The 20399-nt window shown below is 44.1% G+C and overlaps 1 protein-coding gene across 2 annotated transcripts in view; it reads right to left on the bottom strand.

Annotated features, from left to right (window-relative positions):
• LOC106991387 (ATP-binding cassette sub-family C member 4-like) overlaps positions 1 to 20399 on the bottom strand; it is a 589015-nt gene that overhangs the window by 405392 nt on the left and 163224 nt on the right. The window contains exons 1-3 of one of the 2 annotated variants that reach the window (XM_042255004.2): positions 15214 to 15638; positions 2071 to 2181; positions 1457 to 1577 (exon numbers count right to left, since the gene is read on the bottom strand). The exons of the other annotated variant lie outside the window; for it this stretch is intronic. Of the exons in view, the coding sequence (XP_042110938.2) occupies positions 1457 to 1577; positions 2071 to 2181; positions 15214 to 15608 (627 nt within the window). The 5' untranslated portion in view covers positions 15609 to 15638. Of the gene's footprint in view, positions 1 to 1456; positions 1578 to 2070; positions 2182 to 15213; positions 15639 to 20399 lie in introns of those variants that run through there. 2 annotated transcript variants of the gene reach the window in all.

Below are 20399 nucleotides of genomic sequence, written 5' to 3'. Positions count from 1 at the left end.
AGTCAAGGAGGTTGATTCCTCCAGTTCCATTCTTATTTTTCAAGATTACTTTGGCTATTCAAGGTTTTTTGTATTTCCATACAACTTGTGAAATTATTTGTTCTAGCTCTGTGAAAAATACCGCTGGTAGCTTGATAGGGATTGCACTGAATCTATAGATTGCTTTGGGTAGTGTACTCATTTTCACTATATTGATTCTTCCAATCCATGAACATGGTATATTTCTCCATCTATTAGTGTCCTCTTTGGTTTCTTTCACCAGTGTTTTATAGTTTTCTATACATAGGTCTTTGGTTTCTTTAGGTAGATATATTCCTAAGTATTTTATTCTTTTCATTGCAATGGTGAATGGAATTGTTTCCTTAATTTCTTTTTCTATTTTCTCATTATTAGTGTGTAGGAATGCAAGGGATTTCTGTGTGTTGATTTTATAAAAGATCATACACCATAACCAAGTGGGCTTTATCCCAGGGATGCAAGGATTCTTCATTATCCACAAAACAATCAATGTAATACACCACATTAACAAATTGAAAAATAAAAGCCATATGATTATCTCAATAGATGCAGAGAAAGCCTTTGATAAAATTCAACATCCATTTATGATAAAAACTCTCCAGAAAGCAGGAATAGAAGGAACATATCTCAACATAATAAAAGCTATATATGACAAACCCACAGCGAACATTATCTTCAATGGTAAAAAATTGAAAGCATTTCCCCTAAAGTCAGGAACAAGACAAGGGTGCCCACTTTCACCACTACTGTTCAACATAGTTCTGGAAGTTTTGGCCACAGCAATCAGAGCAGAAAAAGAAATAAAAGGAATCCAAATTGGAAAAGAAGTAAAAGTCTCACTGTTTGCAGATGACATGATCCTCTACATCGAAAACCCTAAAGACTCCACCAGAAAATTACTAGAGCTAATCAAGGATAACTGTTAACATTTATATCATTTACTGAACACTATCAATGTCCTAAGTAAGTAAAGTCACTCAGTCGTGTCCAACTCTTTGTGACCCCATGGACTGTAGCCTACCAGGCTTCTCCATCCATGGGATTTTCCAGGCAAGAATACTGGAGTGGGTTGCCATTTCCTTCTAGTATGGTATAAAATGTCTTTTCTTGATAGTGCCATCCTTCCACAATACTATATTTTAATAGGTTAAAAGAAAAATATTGGCTTGGCAAAAAGTTCATTCAAGTTTTGCCATAAGCTGGTATGGGAAACCTGAAAGAATTTTTTTTTGCCAACCCAATAGTAATCCCCTGGAGCATTTGTCTTTAAGCACCTGTCCATTCTAGAAGTAAATACAACCGCTGAACTACATCATGATTCACAGACAAGTTTTATCTTCAGACCTTAAACCACTGTCCTCTGTCCCCACCATCTCATCCATATCAGCAATGATCTGCATACACTGAGAAGCAATGCACAACATGGAAAAGCTTTTACCTCAAGAAACATAAGTAGCCCCAAAACGAAATAGAATTTCCAGTAACACTTGACGATTGCTTTCATTAAAGAGGGCTCCCGTGCGTCTTTCTTGGCTCTCGAAACTTCTTGATTCCAGTACCTGTGATGAGAAACAAAGCACAGTAAAGAATAGCCCTGCTCAGGTAAAAAGGGGGAGGGCGGAGCAGAAGCCTTTACTACAGGGCGCTCTGCGGTTGCCCCATAAATGATGGCTAATTGCTCACAGGGCTCCTGAAGGATGAGCAGTGTAGACCGAAGCACCTGAAAAAGCACCAGACCAGGCTTTGAGGGAGAAGTTCCAGATTCTGGAAACAAGTTCCTGCCATAATTTGCTGGATTCACAGGTCATGAACAGCTCAAGAGGGCAGACACCCTCCTCCAGGGACCCTACATCCGGGGACAGAGCTCGGCGGGAACACGGGCTCCCCCAGCCTCCAAAGTGGGCTAAGCCTGGGGTCAGCTTGAAGGGGTGAGCGTGCAATGTCAGGGGAGGAGGCTCAGAAGAACCCAGAGGAAGCAAAGACTCCGCACACCTTTAGCCCCACATGGAAATTCTCACTCTCCCTCCCCTTCTCTCTGATGTCTGTGCTCACCCTTGCAGCTCTTCTCCAAGATGCTGGGAGCGATCTTCTGGAAGCACTGTGTACAAGTCATCTTGTTTTAATTTCCGTTCATAACCAATTTTAAACAAGGGGTTTAGCCACCTGTTAAAAATTAAAAGGGCAGTGACATATCTCTAAATTACACAGCTCTAATTAGAATCTACAGTGATGGGCTTTGTTTTTAAAAAAACTATATTTTAAATATATAGAGATATGATGGAATAATTAGACATGTGTTTACACACTCACACACAGATACATACACTCCCTAACTCTGTAGGCTGAGAGGCCCTGGAAGCAATGACACACTGGTAGCAAAGAGCATTCTAGCCCCTGATTCTTGGAGTTTTGTTTAACATACACAATTACATTTTTTTTTCTTGTGGGAAGGACTTTTAAAGTGTACTGTCTTATCACCTTTCAAGTATTCAATACAGTAGGATTAACTATAGTCACCAGACTGGACATTATACCTTCATGAAAGTGAAAGTTGCTCAGTTGCGTCCAACTCTTTGCGACCTCGTGGACAATACAGTTCATGGAATTCCCCAGGCCAGAATACTGCAGTGGGTAGCCTTTTCCTTCTCCAAGGGATCTTCCCAACCCAGGGATCAAACTCTGGTCTCTCACGTTGCAGGCGGGATTTCCATGAACTGTATAGTCCATGGGGTCACAAAGAGTCCAACACGACAGAGGGGCTTTCACTTTCATGAGAATGTAACGTGCAGTCTGGTGACTATAGTTACTCCTACTGTATAATTTATTTTATAATGGAAGTTTGTGTCTTTTGGCCCCCTTCATCCAGGCCTTGGCTTTTTAATATCCTTCTTCCCAAAAAGGAACCAACTGAAGAAATGGCTGGTTCCAAGGTTGGGGCTATATGTGTTAACACTGATAATTCTGTTTTGTGTGTGTGGGGGTGTTTTTTGTTTTTTTTTTTTTACTGTAATAGAAGTGCCTGACATGAAGCTTTGGAGATATCCATGCCAAAGACATCCATCTCTGGTGAACACGTGACAGCTACACGGTGAGATAAAGAGCCAGGCCACCCCACCCATGAAGTTCCTGCTTTCAGAAAGCTCTGGCTGACCTGATAACAGACCGTCTCACAGACTGCTTGCTTCTCCTTTCCCGCACTTTAATTCCCACTCTCATTTTTTAAATTCATCAATAAAGAGTGAACATTTAAAATCCTAGACACCCCACTCTCAACCTCAAAAGGGCAGAATCCCAAGTCCAAGCTTGCTCATGAGCTCTCACTCTCTACCCAGGACCTCACTGTGTCACCCCAGGGGTGCCTTGCACCCTCCAGGGCATGTGAGTGGTACGACTTGGTATTTCAAAGTTCCTGATGGTTGTTTGCTATGACCAGTGCATTTTCTTGGCAAAACTCTATTAGTCTTTGCCCTGCTTCATTCCGCATTCCAAGGCCAAATTTGCCTGTTACTCCAGGTGTTTCTTGACTTCCTACTTTAGCATTCCAGCCCCCTATAATGAAAAGGACATCTTTTTTGGGTGTTAGTTCTAAAAGGTCTTGTAGGTCTTCATAAAACCGTTAAACTTCAGCTTCTTCAGCATTACTGATTGGGGCATAGACTTGGATAACTGTGATATTGAATGGTTTGCCTTGGAAACGAACAGAGATCATTCTGTCATTTTTGAGATTGCATCCAAGTACTGCATTTCGGACTCTTCTGTTGACCATGATGGCTACTCCATTTCTTCTGAGGGATTCCTGCCCACAGTAGTAGATATAATGGTCATCTGAGTTAAATTCACCCATTTCAGTCCATTTTAGTTTGGTGATTCCTAGAATGTCGACATTCACCCTTGCCATCTCTTGTTTGACCACTTCCAGTTTGCCTTGATTCATGGACCTGACGTTCCAGGTTCCTAGGAAATATTGCTCTTTACAGCATCGGATCTTGCTTCTATCACCAGTCACATGCACAACTGGGTATTGTTTTTGTTTTGGCTCCATCCCTTCATTCTTTCTGGAATTATTTCTCCACTGATCTCCAGTAGCATATTGGGCACCTAATGACCTGGGGAGTTCTTCTTTTGGTATCCCATCATTTTGCCTTTTCATACTGTTCATGGGGTTCTCAAGGCAAGAATACTGAAGTGGCTTGCCATTCACTTCTCCAGTGGACCACTTTCTAACACCCTCTTCCAACAACACAAGAGAAGACTCTACACATGGACATCACCAGATGGTCAACACCAAAATCAGTTGGATTATATTCTTTGCAGCCAAAGATGGAGAAGCTCTATACAGTCAACTAAAACAAGACCAGGAGCTAACTGTGGCTCAGATCATGAACTCCTTACTACCAAATTCAGACTTAAATTGAAGAAAGTAGGGAAAACCGCTAGACCATTCAGGTATGACCTAAATCAAATCCCTTATGATTATACAGTGGAAGTGAGAAATAGATTTAAGGGCCTCGATCTGATAGATAGAGTGCCTGATGAACTATGGAATGAGGTTCATGACATTGTACAGGAGACAGGGATCAAGACCATCGCCATGGAAAAGAAATGCAAAAAAGCAAAATGGCTGTCTGGGGAGGCCTTACGAATAGCTGTGAAAAGAAGAGAGGGGAAAAGCAAAGAAGAAAAGGAAAGATATAAGCATCTGAATGCAGAGTTCCAAAGGATAGCAAGAAGAGATAAGAAAGCCTTCTTCAGCGATCAATGCAAAGAAATAGAGGAAAAGAACAGAATGGGAAGGACTAGAGATCTCTTCAAGAAAATTAGAGATACCAAGGGAACATTTCATGCAATGACAGGCTCGATAAAGGACAGAAATGGTATGGACCTAACAGAAGCAGAAGATATTAAGAAGAGGTGGCAAGAATACATGGAAGAACTATACAAAAAAGTTCTTCACGACCCAGATAATCATGATGATGTGATCACTAATCTAGAGCCAGATATCTTGGAATGTGAAGTCAAGTGGGCATTAGAAAGCATTATTATGAACAAAGTTAGTGGAGCTGATGGAATTCCAGTTGAGCTGTTTCAAATCCTGAAAATGATGCTGTGAAAGTGCTGCACTCAATATGGCAGCAAATTTGGAAAACCCAGCAGTGGCCACAGGACTAGAAAAGGTCAGTTTTCATTCCAATTCCAAAGAAAGGCAATGCCAAAGAATGCTCAAACTACCGCACAATTGCACTCATCTCATATGATAGTAAAGTAATGCTCAAAATTCTCCAAGCCAGGCTTCAGCAATACGTGAACTGTGAACTCCCTGATGTTCAAGCTGGTTTTAGAAAAGGCAGAGGAACCAGAGATCAAATTGCCAACATGCACTGGATCATGGAAAAAGCAAGAGAGTTCCAGAAAAAAAACATCTATTTCTGCTTTGTTGACTATGCCAAAGCCTTTGACTGTGTGGATCACAATCTACTGTGGAAATTTCTGAAAGAGATGGGAATACCAGACCACCTGACCTGCGTCTTGAGAAATTTGTATGCAGGTCAGGAAGCAACACTTAGAACTGGACATGGAACAATGGACTGGTTCCAAATAGGAAAAGGAGTACATCAAGGCTGTATATTGTCACCCTGCTTCTTTAACTTCTATGCAGAGTACAGCATGAGAAACTCTGGACTAGAAGAAACACAAGCTGAAATCAAGATAGCTGGGAGAAATATCAATAACCTCGTATATGCAGATGACACCACCCTTATGACAGAAAGTGAAGAGGAGCTAAAAAGCTTCTTGATGAAAGTGAAAGAGAGTGAAAAAGCTGGCTTAAAACTCAACATTCAGAAAATGAAGATCATGGCATCCGGTCCCATCACTCCATGGGAAATAGATGGGAAACAGTGGAAACAGTGTCAGATTTTATATTTTTGGGCTCCAAAATCACTGCAGATGGTGACTGCAGCCATGAAATTAAAAGACGCTTACTCCTTGGAAGAAAAGTTATGACTAACCTAGATAGTATATTCAAAAAAAGCAGAGATATTACTTTGCCAACTAACATCCTTCTATTCAAGGCTATGTTTTTTTCCAGTAGTCATGTATGGATGTGAGATTTGGACTGTGAAGAAGGCTGAGTGCCAAAGAATTGATGCTTTTGAACTGTGGTGTTGGAGAAGACTCTTGAGAGTCCCTTGGACTGCAAGGAGATCCAACCAGTCCATTCTGAAGATCAACCCTAAAATTTCTTTGGAAGGAATGATGCTAAAGCTGAAACTCCAGTACTTTGGCCATCTCATGTGAAAAGTTGACTCATTGGAAAAGACCCTGATGCTGGGAGGGATTGGGGGCAGGAGGAGAAGGGACGACCGAGGATGAGATGGCTGGATGGCATCATGGACTCGACGGACTTCAGTCTGAGTGAACTCCGGGAGTTGGTGATGAACAGGGAGGCCTGGCGTGCTGCGATTCATGGGGTCACAAAGAATCGGACACGACTGAGAGACTGAACTGAACTGAACTGAACTGAACTGAAGGTTGTTTCTGAGACGTGTCTCACAATCCTAAGAAACTCAAGGGCCAGTCCAGACACAACAGTGGCTGCAAAAGGAGAATTTCTGTGGGGGCTGTGCATAACTAGTATGAGCCGTGGTGAGCACAGTCCCAGGCAACCCTGGCAAAAGCCTCACTTTCTACAGGCCAAGACCAACAGGCAGAGAAAGTCCAAGATGGGTCTAGGACATCTTGTGCCATAAAATAAGGAAGCACTCAAGGAATGATGAGGATGTGTAGAAGGACAGAGAAGCTCAAATGGCTCTTGCTAGACAAATCGGGGATACTTAGAGCATCAAAACAATCAAATGGCAATGAACCTTAACCCAGTAAATAATGAAAGAATCCATGAATCCATAGTGCTACGTAAACAGGAGAGAAAGGTAAGCTCTTGCAAACAAATCCAAACAAATATAAAAGGAGTAATCAGTTACTTTTAAGCTGTGTACATAACTGAAAATGTACTATACTGAATAATTTTCAAGTATAAGATATTTTTTTCTTTATATGAGGAGAAGCCCTTGGGAAATTGTTTTGTGATTCAATTTGTAAACTATGTGTCCCAAGACATGTCTGATCTAGATAGATGCTTAGTCCCAGGTGCAAATCAAGTGCTGGTCCAAAAGACTGCTGAAATTTTATATGCTTACTGATATTTTACACTGCATGTCCTGTAAAGTTATAAGTCTGCCCAATAAAAATGTTTAACAATTCAGAAAAAAAGGATCAAGTCAGAAAATCATCAATGGAAATTTTAAAAAGTGTGTGAAAGCTTGAAGTAGAAGATGATATTTACATAATCACAATTTATCTCTCTGCAATTATTTATTATAAAGGGAAAAATAACAGTAACTGTACAGATGATCCCACCAAAAAACCTCTTCAGATTGATTATGCATTATTTAAATGATAGTAGTTAGAATGCAAAGATAGTCCATTGGTAAACACCATTTTACTTATGTGCCAGGGTAAGGAAATTTCCAAGGCCAGACCATAATAACCTGTGGATAGAGATCAAACCAGTCAGTCCTAAAGGAAATCAACCCTGAATATTCATTGGAAGGCCTGATGCTGAAGTTCTAATACTTTGGCCAACCTGATGCAAAGAGCTAACTGATTGGAAAAGACTCAGATGCTGGGAAAGATTGAAGGCAAAAGGAGGAGAAGAGAGCAGAAGATGAGATGGTTAGATAACATCACCAGCTCAATAGACATGAAGTTGAGCAAACTATGAGAGAGAGTAAAGGACAAGGAAGCCTGGTGTGCTGGTCCATGGGGTCACAAAGTCGGACGTGGCTGAGTGACTGAATAACAGCAACGACAGAGATCACATTTCTTCTCTCCTGTTATTCCTATGACAACATGGGTACAGATGCTCAAGAACTATTTGTTGAATGTATGAATATCCATGACTCATTAAAGAAGCAATAAGATAGACTGAACTTCAGATTTTGCTAATCTGGGTATCTTGGTGCCCTGGTCCAGGAGTCAGAAGACTGGACTCTAGTCCCAGCTGTGGTGCTGAGCACCCAGGGCCTCAGCTGTCCTCTGCTCCATGTCTCCACTCCAGTTCAGCAGCTCCACGATCTCTAGGTCTCAGTTACCTTCCAAAACAATGGTGCACATCTAGGAGCTTTACCACTAAGCAGGTTTGACACATGTTGGGTGATTTATTCCACAGTTGTCCCCTACAGAAAATGCTCAGGGAATCAGCACTGGGACTTACCCAGATGATGACATCTTGCCCCAAAGTGAAAGCATTAGTCACTCAGTTGTGTCCAACTCTTTGTGACCCCATGGTCTGTCCATAAAATTCTCGAGGCAAGAATACAGGAGTGGGTAGCCATTCCCTTCTCCAGGGGATTTTTCTGACTCAGGGATTGAACTAGGTTCTCCTGCATTACAGCCAGATTTTTTTACCACCTGAGCAACAAGGAAGCCCACAAAGAACCTTTTTAAAATTCTGCTTGAAGAGGAAAAGATACTCAACATCAAAATATCTTTGGATCCAGATTCCTTCCTAACTTTCGATGGGAAAGTTTAACATTTATTTATAGCATTAAGTAATGTTGAAAATGTGGTATTTATATTTTAATTAAACTTTTTATTTTGTAAAGGAGTATATCCAACGGACAACGTGATAGTTTCAGGAAGACGGCAAAGGGACTGAGGCATACACACACGTGTATCCATTCTCCCTCAAAGCCCCTCCCATCCAAGCTGCCGCGTAACATTGAGCAGTTCCCTGTCCAATACAGTCGGTTCTTGTCGGTTGAGTTCAGTCACTCAGTCGCGTCCAACTCTTTGAGACCCCATGAATCTCCATCCTAAATACAGCGATATGTACATGTCCCTACCAAACTCCCTAACTATCCCTTTCCCCCTTTACTCTTCCTGACAGCCATAAGTTCATTCTCTAAAGTCTGAGTCTGTTTCTGTCGGAATGTGGTATTTAATTGAAATGTATGCAGTCTTTCACTTTTGTTTAATGCAGTTTATTGCTAATTAGGATGTGATGCACATCTATGATCATATATTTTGATGCATCTTTCCTTTTCCCAAATTCCCAGAAGTAGAATAAGGGCTGAATTGTTTTCCGTTAGGTTCAGATTAATCTGCCTTCTTAACAGCCCTTTGTGAGCTTATTTCATTGTCAACTTTGAGTACCTGAATTATAGTTTTTCTGGACCTAAAGTTAAAAATAATTCAAGGAGTTTTAATTTGAATTAATTTGACTTATGCATGCTTAGTCATTCAGTCCTGTTAGACTCTTTGCAACCCTATGGACTATAGCCTGTCAGACTCCTCTGTCCCTGGGATTTTCCAGGAAAGAATACAAGAGTGGGTTGCCATTTGATTTGTGAAGATGGAACACTTTTTATGTCTCTTGATCATTTGTCTCTCTTCAAATGTCTATTAATATATTTTCTATAGAGCATTTATATTTTTGAAATAAGTTGTAATCGTACACATAATACTTTTTCAGATTTTCATTTGTTCTTTTAGAGGTTTAAAATTATATATCATTAAATAAAATCAAGCTTTTCTTTTTCATTTCTCCTGCTGCTTTTGTAGTATATCTTCTGTAGTATATCCTAAGGTCATCTAAATCTCAGTGTTTTATTACAGATTTCTTCTAATTTTATTTTTAACAGTAAAGGCAGCTAGATTTTTTTTTTTTTTTAGTTTTTGATATAGGATAGGCCCCATTTTTTCCTAAAACAGTCCATTCTCCCATTATGGTTTACTGACTTTTTCTTATTCCTCACTATTGGAAATAAGAAGCCCAGTTAATGAAGCATGTCCAGCTGGGGACTGGACTGTCCAGTCCTTTGAGACTCTGTCCTTACAGCAGCCTCTGGGGTGAGCTCTGCATTTCTCTCCACCCTCGTCCCAGATGCCAGCAGGTTGGGGGTGAGTGCAGGACCTGTCCCCAGGGATGAGGGTGGGGCAGGGTCTCGGACCAGATGCATTTGGCCCATCAGGAAGCTGTTAAATTCTTGCTCCCCTGACACTGGCCATGTCTCTGTCAGTGAACTGTCCCCTTGCAAAGGGAGTGTGGATGTGGAAACTGTTTGGTATCGAGACAGACTCTCTGGAGACACTTCTCAGAGAAGCTAATGACATGAGGGGGGATGTGAACTGGCCGAGTGCTGAGATCATTTAGGGAGGTTTGTCCTGCTAGGCCCTCAGTAACTATCGATTGTGAATGGATAGAAATGTTTAATTTCAAACTATGATTCTTTGCACCATTTTCAGAATACCACCTGTTATTCTTCATTAACAGTCAGAAATGCACACACTGTAGATAGAGGCTGGGTGAGCTCTCCAGGGCGCTTTCTCTGACCTTGACCTGTTCCCAGGGAATGTTTAGTTTGATGAGTTTTGGTAACTTTATACAATAACCACAGCCTCAAGCAAGAAGTAAAACATCCCAAAGGTATAGTCAAATTTACTGGTATGTCCTTACAGCAAAACAAACTGCCTAACAAATTTAAGTTTATCTCCTGTAGTTTACTCTTGATTTTTTTGGTCTTTGTAGTTCTGCACCTGATCAGCCTGAGACTAGTGTCCTTTCAGAGGTAGCAAGTGGATAATTTTCCACCCGGAGTCTTCCATGGGTCCCCCAGTGTGTTGATTCCCTACCCTCTGTTGACCTGAAACAAATAGACTGTCAGATATTTCTTCAGCAAAGATGGGCTTATTCAGAATCAGCAGAGAATGGCAGTTTGAGGTCTGCATTTGTGGAGAGCCAAGTGTAAGTCCCCAAAGTGCCAGAGCCGGAGAGCACTTTTACAGAGGGGAAGAGGAGGTTGGGAGGGCTCTTACAGAGTCATGGCTTTTCATTGCCTGAATCCTTGCCAGGAAAGGAGAGGAGTCCCTCTTCTTCCTGTTGGGGGCTGTTGCTATTGTAACCTCATCTATCAAAGTTATCAGAGGATTTCTACCGGGGACCACATGGGATTACTGGAGCACTCTGGTGGTGATGACTGCTCTTTGTCTGGGGGGACTTTGCCCTGTTCAGAGCATCACCGACCCTCTCAGCATCCCAGGGAGGTGTTCTCTCCAGGTCTTCACCCCACTTTCCCAAGGCCAGTACTGAGAGGTTATGTGGCTGGTTCATGGTCATATAACCAGGAAGTGGCAAAGTCTAGAATCTAACACAGGAACACTTCCAAATGAGGCACATCAGGTGCCATTTTTGTTTTGCATTACATTTTTTTAAACTGTGGGAAATGCACACAACATAAAATTTACTATCTTGATGATTTTTCAAGCACACAGTTCATTATTGGTAACTATCTTCACATTACCATGCAACCAGTTTCCAGCACACTTTTCATCCTGTACTGGTGTGCTATCAAACACTAACTCCCCACTTCCCTTGCCCCCAGCTCCTGGCAACCACGAGGCCACTTTGTTTCTCTTTGAATTTGACTGCTCTGAGGATTTCACATAAATCAAATCATAAAATCTTTGTCCTTTGTGATGCACCATTTTGCAACCCCACCCGCCAGTGTGCAGAGCTCCAGTTTCTCCACATCCTTGCCAACACTATTGTTTCTTCCTTTTGTTTCCCATGTGTGAGCTGGTGTCTCGTTGCAGTGCATAACTAACATAACATGGTTAAGCAACTTACTCCAATAAAAATCAAGCCTAAAAAATATGAGCTATAATTTTAAAAAAAAATTGTGCATGTGCAGATATGGAAAGATTTCTAATAATCAAAATATTAGCAGGTAGACCTGGCTAATAAAAACAAATCCTTATTCCTTTCTTCTTGTATGTGCTCAGTTATGTCCAACTCTTTGCAATGCTATGGACTGTAGCCCACCAGGCTCCTCTGTCCATGGGATTCTCTATGCAACAATAATGGTGTGGGTTGCCATTTCTTACACTGGGGATCTTTCTAACCCAAGAATCAAACCTACATCTCTTGTGTCTCTGGCACTGGCAGGTAGATTCTTTACCTCTGTGCCACCTATCTGGGAGGCCCTTCTTCTTCTATAAAGTTTTTTATAGAAATAGAAAATTATATATTCTAAAATTCACAATTAAACTCTCAGTCCTACCTGTGCTGTGAAAACACTAAAACCTCAGTGTGGTCATTTGTATAAAGTCAGTAAGCTAGTTACTGGCATCATTTACAAGCTGAGAAAGCAGATGAAATGTGAGAAGAAAAGCAAACACCCAATGAGAAGATGAAAACTCCATTTCTCTACAAGGTGGGCCTTGTCTCTGGGCAGCACTTCCTGCCTGGACTCATTTCAATTTCCCAGGACAGTGAGTGGAGGACACAAGGAAATCACAAGGGTACCTCAGACTTTACAAACAGGATGGCAATTTTGGTCACCAACTAACATCACAAAGTCTGGACCTCTTTTAAAAGTTAGCACTGAAGGAACAACGCCAGTGGGAGGAGAGGCTTAAAGCAGAAGCCAGCCTCCACCTTCCATCAGAATCTCCTGGAGCTTGTTTAACCCCACCCTCACCATTTCTAAACTTACAGAATTGGTCTAAAAGGACTTGAGAGGGAGATTTGCATTTCTAACAAGCTCCCAGGTGACAAGGATGCAGCAGGTCTGAGAGCCATACTCTAAGAACAGCTGCCCTAAACCTTGATTATAGAGATGTTTCACGAGCATCATCTCCAACAGCAAGAACTTTAAGAACTTCCCTTGAGAAACTCCTGCCTACAAGACCAAAGGTGTGTTTGCATTTGCCTTCTCCCTGCATTTAAGAACAAGTATCCAAAGAGAAGCGGCTCAAAATAGCAGTTACATACAGGGCAACACAAACTCGGGAGCCAGACTCCTGATTTGGGGTCCAACTTTCACTATTAAGCTGTGTGACGCAGGCAAGTTACTTAAACTCTTAGAATTTGGGGGAGAATGGATACATGTATCGGAGAAGGCAATGGCACCCCACTCCAGTACTCTTGCCTGGAAAATCCCATGGATGGAGGAGCCTGGTAGGCTGCAGTCCATGGGGTCTCGAAGTCAGACACAACTGAGCGACTATGACGGAGTCCATTTCCTGTCCACACGAGACTATCACAACATTGTAAATTGGCTATACTCCAATATAAAATAAAGTTTAAAAAAAATTACTCAAACTCTCTGCTTAAGTGACTTCACATGTAAAATAAGAGGTAATAGCTCCTTCCAATTCAGCAGGAAAATTGGAAATGGGGGTCTACCCAAATCAATGAGAAGTCCTCATCTTCCCATTTCCATACACACACCTTTTGAAATTCCACAAATAGAACATCCCTGGAGAGTTCCTTGCCCTGCCTGAAGTTAGAAGAGGTGGCTCTACTTTGGTATCATTTACAGTTGTTGCTATTTAGCCACTTAGTCATATCCACTCTTTTGCAACCCCATGGACTATAGCCTGCCAGGCTCCTCTGTCCATGGGATTTCTCAGGCAAGAATACTCAAGTGGATTGCTATTTCCTCCTCCAGGGGACCTTCCCCACCCAGAGATCAAACCCAGGTCTCTTGGGCTCTTGCTATGGCAGGCAAATTCTTTACCACTGAGTCAACAGGGAATCCCACACCCATATTTTTCCTTCTTGATCCTTTTTCCTCAAGGGCTATCAAACGGCCAAGAGATGTAGCCACATACACTGAATACACCACCATCAAAACATGCACAGGAGTTTCTGTTTCTTGGAGATCCGCAAGGTCCTCCCACATAACAACAAAGGAAATACCAGAATGCCTGGGAAAGATGAAGGTTTAGGGTCCAGGAACAAAAGATAAGATAATCACTCAAGTGTGATTAAACACAAAGGTTCCACCCCACCTAGTTAGTGGTCCCAGCTACCAGATGGTGGAGAAGGCAATGGCACCCCACTCCAGTACTCTTGGAAAATCCCATGGACAGAGGAGCCTGGTAGGCTGCAGTCCATGGGGTCGCTAAGAGTCGGACACAACTGAGCAACTTCACTTTCACTTTGCACTTTCATGCATTGGAGAAAGAAATGACAACACACTTCAGTGTGGAGAATCCCAGGGACAGGGGAGCCTGGTGGGCTGCCGTCTATGGGGTCGCACAGTCAGACATGACTGAAGCGACTTAGCAGCAGTAGGAGCAGCAGCAGCAGCAGCAGCAGCTACCAGATGGAAAACTTCAGTTAAGAGCTTCATATCTCTGAATCCCATCTCATCTGTGAGTTTCCTCCCAGCTTAGGGACCCTTCAGTGGTTTCAGGACCAGAGGACTCCTGGGCAGGACCACCTGCATCAATACCATGCACTGCTTCTGGAAAGGCTAGAGATGCAGATAAGACCCCATAGGCTTCAGGGACCCCATTCCCAGGGTGACTCTCAAAGGTGGAAGCAGAGACATTCACAATTAGGTAAGGGGCTGGTCAAATACATCCTCCAGTCCTCCCAATGTATCCCAAGTAAAAGCAAAATGGGTTCAAGAATTATGTCCCCATTCATTAAATAAAGAACAACAGTGTTCTTACACACATAAAATGTGTCACAACTAGATACCAGGATGTACAGTGAGAGATGCCCACGGAGAGAAAGAGGGAGGCAAGGAGACATGGTCACAGACACAGGGACAAGGGAACCCAGTGCGGTTGGACTCAGCTGTCACCCAAGGAATGTGGGGAAAGGAGGGGACACTATTGGAAGATGGCAACAGGAGCAGAGCACTAATTAGATAAAGGAAGCGGTTCAGGGCTGTTTGCTTAGTGGGGGAAGTAAGAATTAGTGCAGAACTATGAATCCAGCGCTGTACTGGGAAAGGCGGCTAAGGATGGCTGCAGGGTCAGGTTCTTCTCCCGCTGGCGGTGACGCCCTGGGCAGGCTGGGTTCTCTGCCTCCCTGCCTCCTGCTCCCGCTGCCCCTCCTGCTCCCAGGGACTAAGGAGGCTGACGGGGCAGCGAGCTGCTAGGCAGGGAGACCCTGAGCCCTGAGACCAGGTCCCTCTTCCCGTTCCTGCTACCCCTTCCCGCCACCTCACCCAGAGGACTCAGACAGGGACCACGCGGCCGGCGTGGGGAAGACCCCACCGCTACAAGCAGCCATCGGGAAGCGCTCCCTCGCCCTGACCCTCGATCCTCAGCCCCTGCAAGGCGCAGCTCAGGCACTGGCCTGAGGCGGCGGGGTGTCTCAGGCCAGGCGGGGCTCACCAGGAAAACAGCCGGGAGCAGAAGTTCGCGTCCTGCAGCGGGTTGGGCTTTTCCTCAGGGGACACCGGCCCCATCTTGCCAGCTTGGACCCGCGCGGGCCGGGGACGTGGGGTAGGGGGCAGCCGGGGGCCACACGCAGGTGAGAGGCCAGGCCGCAGGCGCCGCTGATGGAGCCGGTGGGGGAACCGCAAGGCGCGGGGCGCAGGACCCCAGGCGCCCTTGTTCCGCACTGGGCTGCCAAGTCTACCAGAGGGCGCGCTCTGAGCTCGAGTCCCCACCCAGAAGGTGGAGAGGGAGGGGCAGGCTGCAGCAGAAACGCCCCTCAGCTGTGGTGAAGACCAGAGACAGCTGGCAGAAGGAGATAGCAGCCTGCCCTCAGGGCACCCTGCCCTCATCAGGACCAAACCAGGGCGCTGTGGGAAGGTCTCCAGCTGGAATGGAGCAGGACCCTGGGGGGCCTTCCTGGGAGAGACCCCACCCCACCGCGAGATACCCTGAGCTAGTGGCCAGTACTGGTCAGTGGAGGTGAGCACAGATGACGGGCACAAAGCTGCCAGGCTACTGAGATGACAGCCCCAGGCTCCCCAGTGTCTGGTCTGCTGCTAGGCTGGCCCTGAGGAATCCTGTTTTGTTAAGAGCAGGGAAAAGTAAAGAAAAAGGAAAAGTAAAGCACATTCTTCTCCTGGCCTGAAGGACAGTTACGCAGCAGTAAACTGATGCACAGAGAAAAATACATAAGCAAGAAGTCAACACTTACTTTGTTTATCCCTCAAATAAATAAATTTTGAATCAGCCAATAAGCAGGTATCAGTTCAAGAGGGAAATGAATAACTTCAGTCATTTTTCCATACATGAAGCCCATATGCATATATATGAAGAAAATAAATGCATTCAAAGAAATGTTTCTGGAATGAATAAACAAAGTGTGGTATAGACATACAATGAAATATCACTCAGCCTTAAAAAGGAAGGAAATTCTCACACACACCACAGCGTGTATGAACCTTGATGTTGTGACTTATAATTAGAATATGTATTTAGTCTTCATGATGTTGCTGGCACAGAACTCCCAAAACCCTTAGGTGCTTTAAGGTAAGAGTGAAGAAGTCTCTTTTGATAATTATCACAGGCCCCTTTCAACTACACCTGAGTCTTAGTGAATTCATCTGTCAGAAAAACCAAACACCTGATTAAAGGGTTGGCATTTTCAGCCACACCCTGCCATGTCTAGGGAGAAGGACTGGAAACAGCTGAACTGCCAATGGCCAATGCATTAACCCGTCTTGACTAAAGTATGTTTCTATGAAGGCTCAATAAAAAAACCAACAGGATGGGGTTCACAGAGCTTCCCGGCTAGTGAACCTGTGCAGGTGTGGGGAGGGCGACTCACCTGGAGAGGCCTGGAAGCCCCTGCCCCTCCCCCTACCTTGCTCTCTGCATCTCTTCCATCTGGCTGTTCTGGAGTTGAATCCTTTTATAATAAACTAGTGATCTAGTTGAGTAAGCTGTTTTCCTGAGCTGTAAGCCACTCTAGAAAATTACCAAAACCCAAGGAGGAGGTTATGGGAAGCCTGATTTGTGATCAGTCTGTAAGAAAAACAGGTAACCACCTAGACTCACCACTGGCTTCTGAAGTTGAGAAGAAGGGGTAGTATTGTGGGACTGCCCTTGACCTATAACAAGGTCTAACAAAAACTCCAGGCAGACAGTGTCAGAACTGACTTAACTGTGGGACACAGTTGTGTCTGTATAGTCTGAGAACTGGTTCAGTTCAGTCACTCACTCTTTGTGACCCCTGGGCTCTAACACACCAGGCCTTCCTGTCCATCACCAACTCCCAGAGTTTACTCAAACTCATGTCCTTTGAGTTGGTGATGCCATCCAACCACCTCATCCTCTGTCATTCCCTTCTCCTCCCGCCTTCAATCTTGCCCAGCATGAGGGTCTTTTCTAATGAGTCAGTTCATTGCATCAGCTGGCCAAAGTATTGGAGTTTCAGCTTCAACATCAGTCCTTCTAATGAATATTCAGGACTGATTTCCTTTAGGATGGACTGGTTGGATCTCCTTGCAGTCCAAAGGACTCTCAAGAGTCTTCTCCAACACCACAGTTCAAAAGCTTAAATTCTTCAGCACTCAGCTTTCTTTATAATCCAACTCTCACATCCATACATGACTACTAGATAAACCACAGCTTTGACTAGATGGACCTTTGTTGGCAAATTAACGTCTCTCCTTTATAATAAGCTGTCTAGGTTGGTCATAACTTTTCTTCCAAGGAGCAAGGGTCTTTTAATTTAATGGCTGCAGTCACCATCTGCAGTGACTTTGGAGCCCAAGAAAATAAAATCTGTTACTATTTCCACTGTTTCCCAGTCTATTTCCCATGAATTGATGGGACTGGATGCCGTGATCTTAGTTTTTGAATGTTGAGCTCTAAGCCAACTTTTTCACTCTCCTCATTAATGTTCATCAAGAGGTCCTTTAGTTCTTCTTCACTTTCTGCCATAAGGGTGGTGTCATCTGCGTATCTGAGGTGATTGATATTTCTCCCGGCAATTTTGACAGACTGAAAACCACAATCACAGAAAACTGAAGATTCAGTTCAGCTCAGTTCAGTCGTGTCCAACTCTTTGTGACCCCATGAATCGCAGCACGCCAGGCCTCCCTGTCCATCACCATCTCCCGGAGTTCACTCAGATTTATGTCCATCAAGTCCATGATGCCATCCAGCCATCTAATCCTCTGTCATCCCCTTCTCCTCCTGCCCTCAATCCCTCCCAGCATCAGAGTCTTTTCCAGTGAGTCAACTCTTCGCACGAGGTGGCCAAATTACTGGAGTTTCACCTTCAGCATCATTCCTTCCAAAGAAATCCCAGGGCTGATCTCCTTCAGAATGGACTGGTTGGATCTCCTTGCAGTCCAAGGGACTCTCAAGAGTCTTCTCCAAAACCACAGTTCAAAAGCATCAGTTCTTCAGCACTCAGCCTTCTTCACAGTCCAACTCTCACATCCATACATGACCACAGGAAAAACCATAGCCTTGACTAGATGGACCTTAGTCAGCAAAGTAATGTCTCTGCTTTTGAATATGCTATCTAGGTTGGTCATAACTTTTCTTCCAAGGAGTGAGCGTCTTTTAATTTCATGACTGCAGTCATCATCTGCAGTTTAGCTGTACTAAAAACAATCAAGGTGATGCTGGTCAGACCACCAATGACTAATTTCAAGCCTGTCAGCGCTGACTGTGCTCTTTATACTCATAGCCCTCTCCTTGTCTATAAAAGCTCTTGTCCACTATCAACAGTGGGGACAATCAGCCTTTGAACAGCTGCCCACTCTCCCCCGACTCATATATACTGGCAACTAAAATAAAGTTCTTTTCCACCAACCTCGTCTCTGTATTGGCTTTTGAGCAGCGAACAGCCAGATGCCCCCCACCCCTTCAGTATCACTTTTTAGCCTTCTATGGTCAGCCTTCAAACTATCACAGCACCAGCCATGGTGAGAGGGGAGTAACTTTTAGTGTTATAATGCAGGATCAGAGACCAGACCACGGTCAACACCATCTTGATTAGCTGGTTCAAGCCAGTTTCTGTGGGATCCTGTTTTGCTCAATATGTATGCCCCTCTTCCTTTCTGTCTCAACAGCATGGACACGTTGTTTCCATAGTGACAAGGCCATCTTAGCCTGTCATCTTGAAGTCCATACCTGTGTATGGGGTTACACAAGCTTCTATGTGTACCCTGATGCCTATATCCTTCCCTTTCCCATTTAAGCAATACTAGGCTGTCTTCCTCAAATGAAGGGCACCAGGAACTCCCACTTATTTCCGGTGCAACATCAAGCCCCAGCCAAGAGGGAGTTACCTTATGCATTAAAAAAAAAACAAAACAAAACTGATTATATCAATACGTTTCCTATTGAACCTTCAGGCATAGGGAGAAATTCGTCTCTTTCTCTTCATCAAGATTATCTCCACAGGTAACAAAGGAAACAGCCATTAAAGGTAAGGCGGGGCCCTTAATATTCAGGGAGGCTGGGCTGTGATGGAACAGTTACTGACAAAGCCCATCAACAATTTCCTGGAGTAAAAGTAGAATCTGGATAATGAAATAAAGTGTCACCTTTTTTCTCTCCCTCTGTGCTGTCTTGTTTCACTTGCTCACAGGGCACCTCGTGCAGAAGCCTCACACCTGGCCCTTCAGACAAGACTCCCTGGTGTGAAAAGTCACCTCAGTTCTGAGGGCCGTGTGTCTCTGCGCCCGGCACTGTGATTCAAGCTGGCGGCCCAGGGCCAAGTGCAGAGATGCGGAGCCCAGCTCTATGATTCAAAATGGCGGCAATGGAGCCGTGTGCAGAGATGCTCACCCAGCATTACAACCTGGAGCCACGAGCAGTACAGCTGAGCCTGTCCTGTGAGAACCCCTCCATCCCCCAGCTGATGAGAATCACACACAGCAGTCCCAGGAGTGCTTTTAGGAGAGGGTGTGTTCTCTAGAGCACATTCTATTGGGACAAGCCACACCTGGCAGAGGGGCTTCCCAGGTGGCTCAGCAATAAAGAACCTGCTTGCCAGTGCAGGAGACTTGTGTTGATCCCTGTATCAGGAAGATCCCTTGGAGCTGAAAATGGCAACCCACTCCAATATTCTTGCCTGGGAAATCCCACTGACAGAGGAACCTGGAGGGGTGCAGTCCATGGGGTTGCAAAAAGTCAGACATGACTGAGTGACTAAGCACACACACAAACCTGGTTAAAGGACTCCCAGCCCCCCGTTTGGGTCTGACTGGGGAGGGTCAATAACAAACTAGGGAGAAATCAAACCATCTTTGGTTTTCCTGGTGACTCAGATGGTAAAAAAAATCTGCCTGCAATGGAGGAGACCCGGGTTTGATCCCTGGATTGAGAAGATCCCCTGGCAACCCACTCCAGTATTTTTACATGGAGAATTCCATGGAATTCTGGTGGATGGACAGGGAGGCCTGGCGTCCTGCAATTCATGGGGTCACAAAGAGTCAGACACAACTGAGCAACTGAACTGAACTAAACTGATAGTCCATGGAGTTCCAAAGAGAAAAGACGGAGTGACAAACATTTTCTAGCAATGAAAACTACTGCCATTTGGGAAGAAATGAGATCTTTTGTTTCCAACAGAGGTCCTCTCTTGGCTGCAGGGTGTAATT

The sequence above is a fragment of the Ovis aries genome, chromosome 10, assembly GCF_016772045.2.
Source record: "Ovis aries strain OAR_USU_Benz2616 breed Rambouillet chromosome 10, ARS-UI_Ramb_v3.0, whole genome shotgun sequence".
Lineage (NCBI taxonomy): Eukaryota > Metazoa > Chordata > Mammalia > Artiodactyla > Bovidae > Ovis > Ovis aries.
Note: the sequence above shows the minus strand (reverse complement) of the source record. Positions and strands in the feature narration are given on the sequence as shown.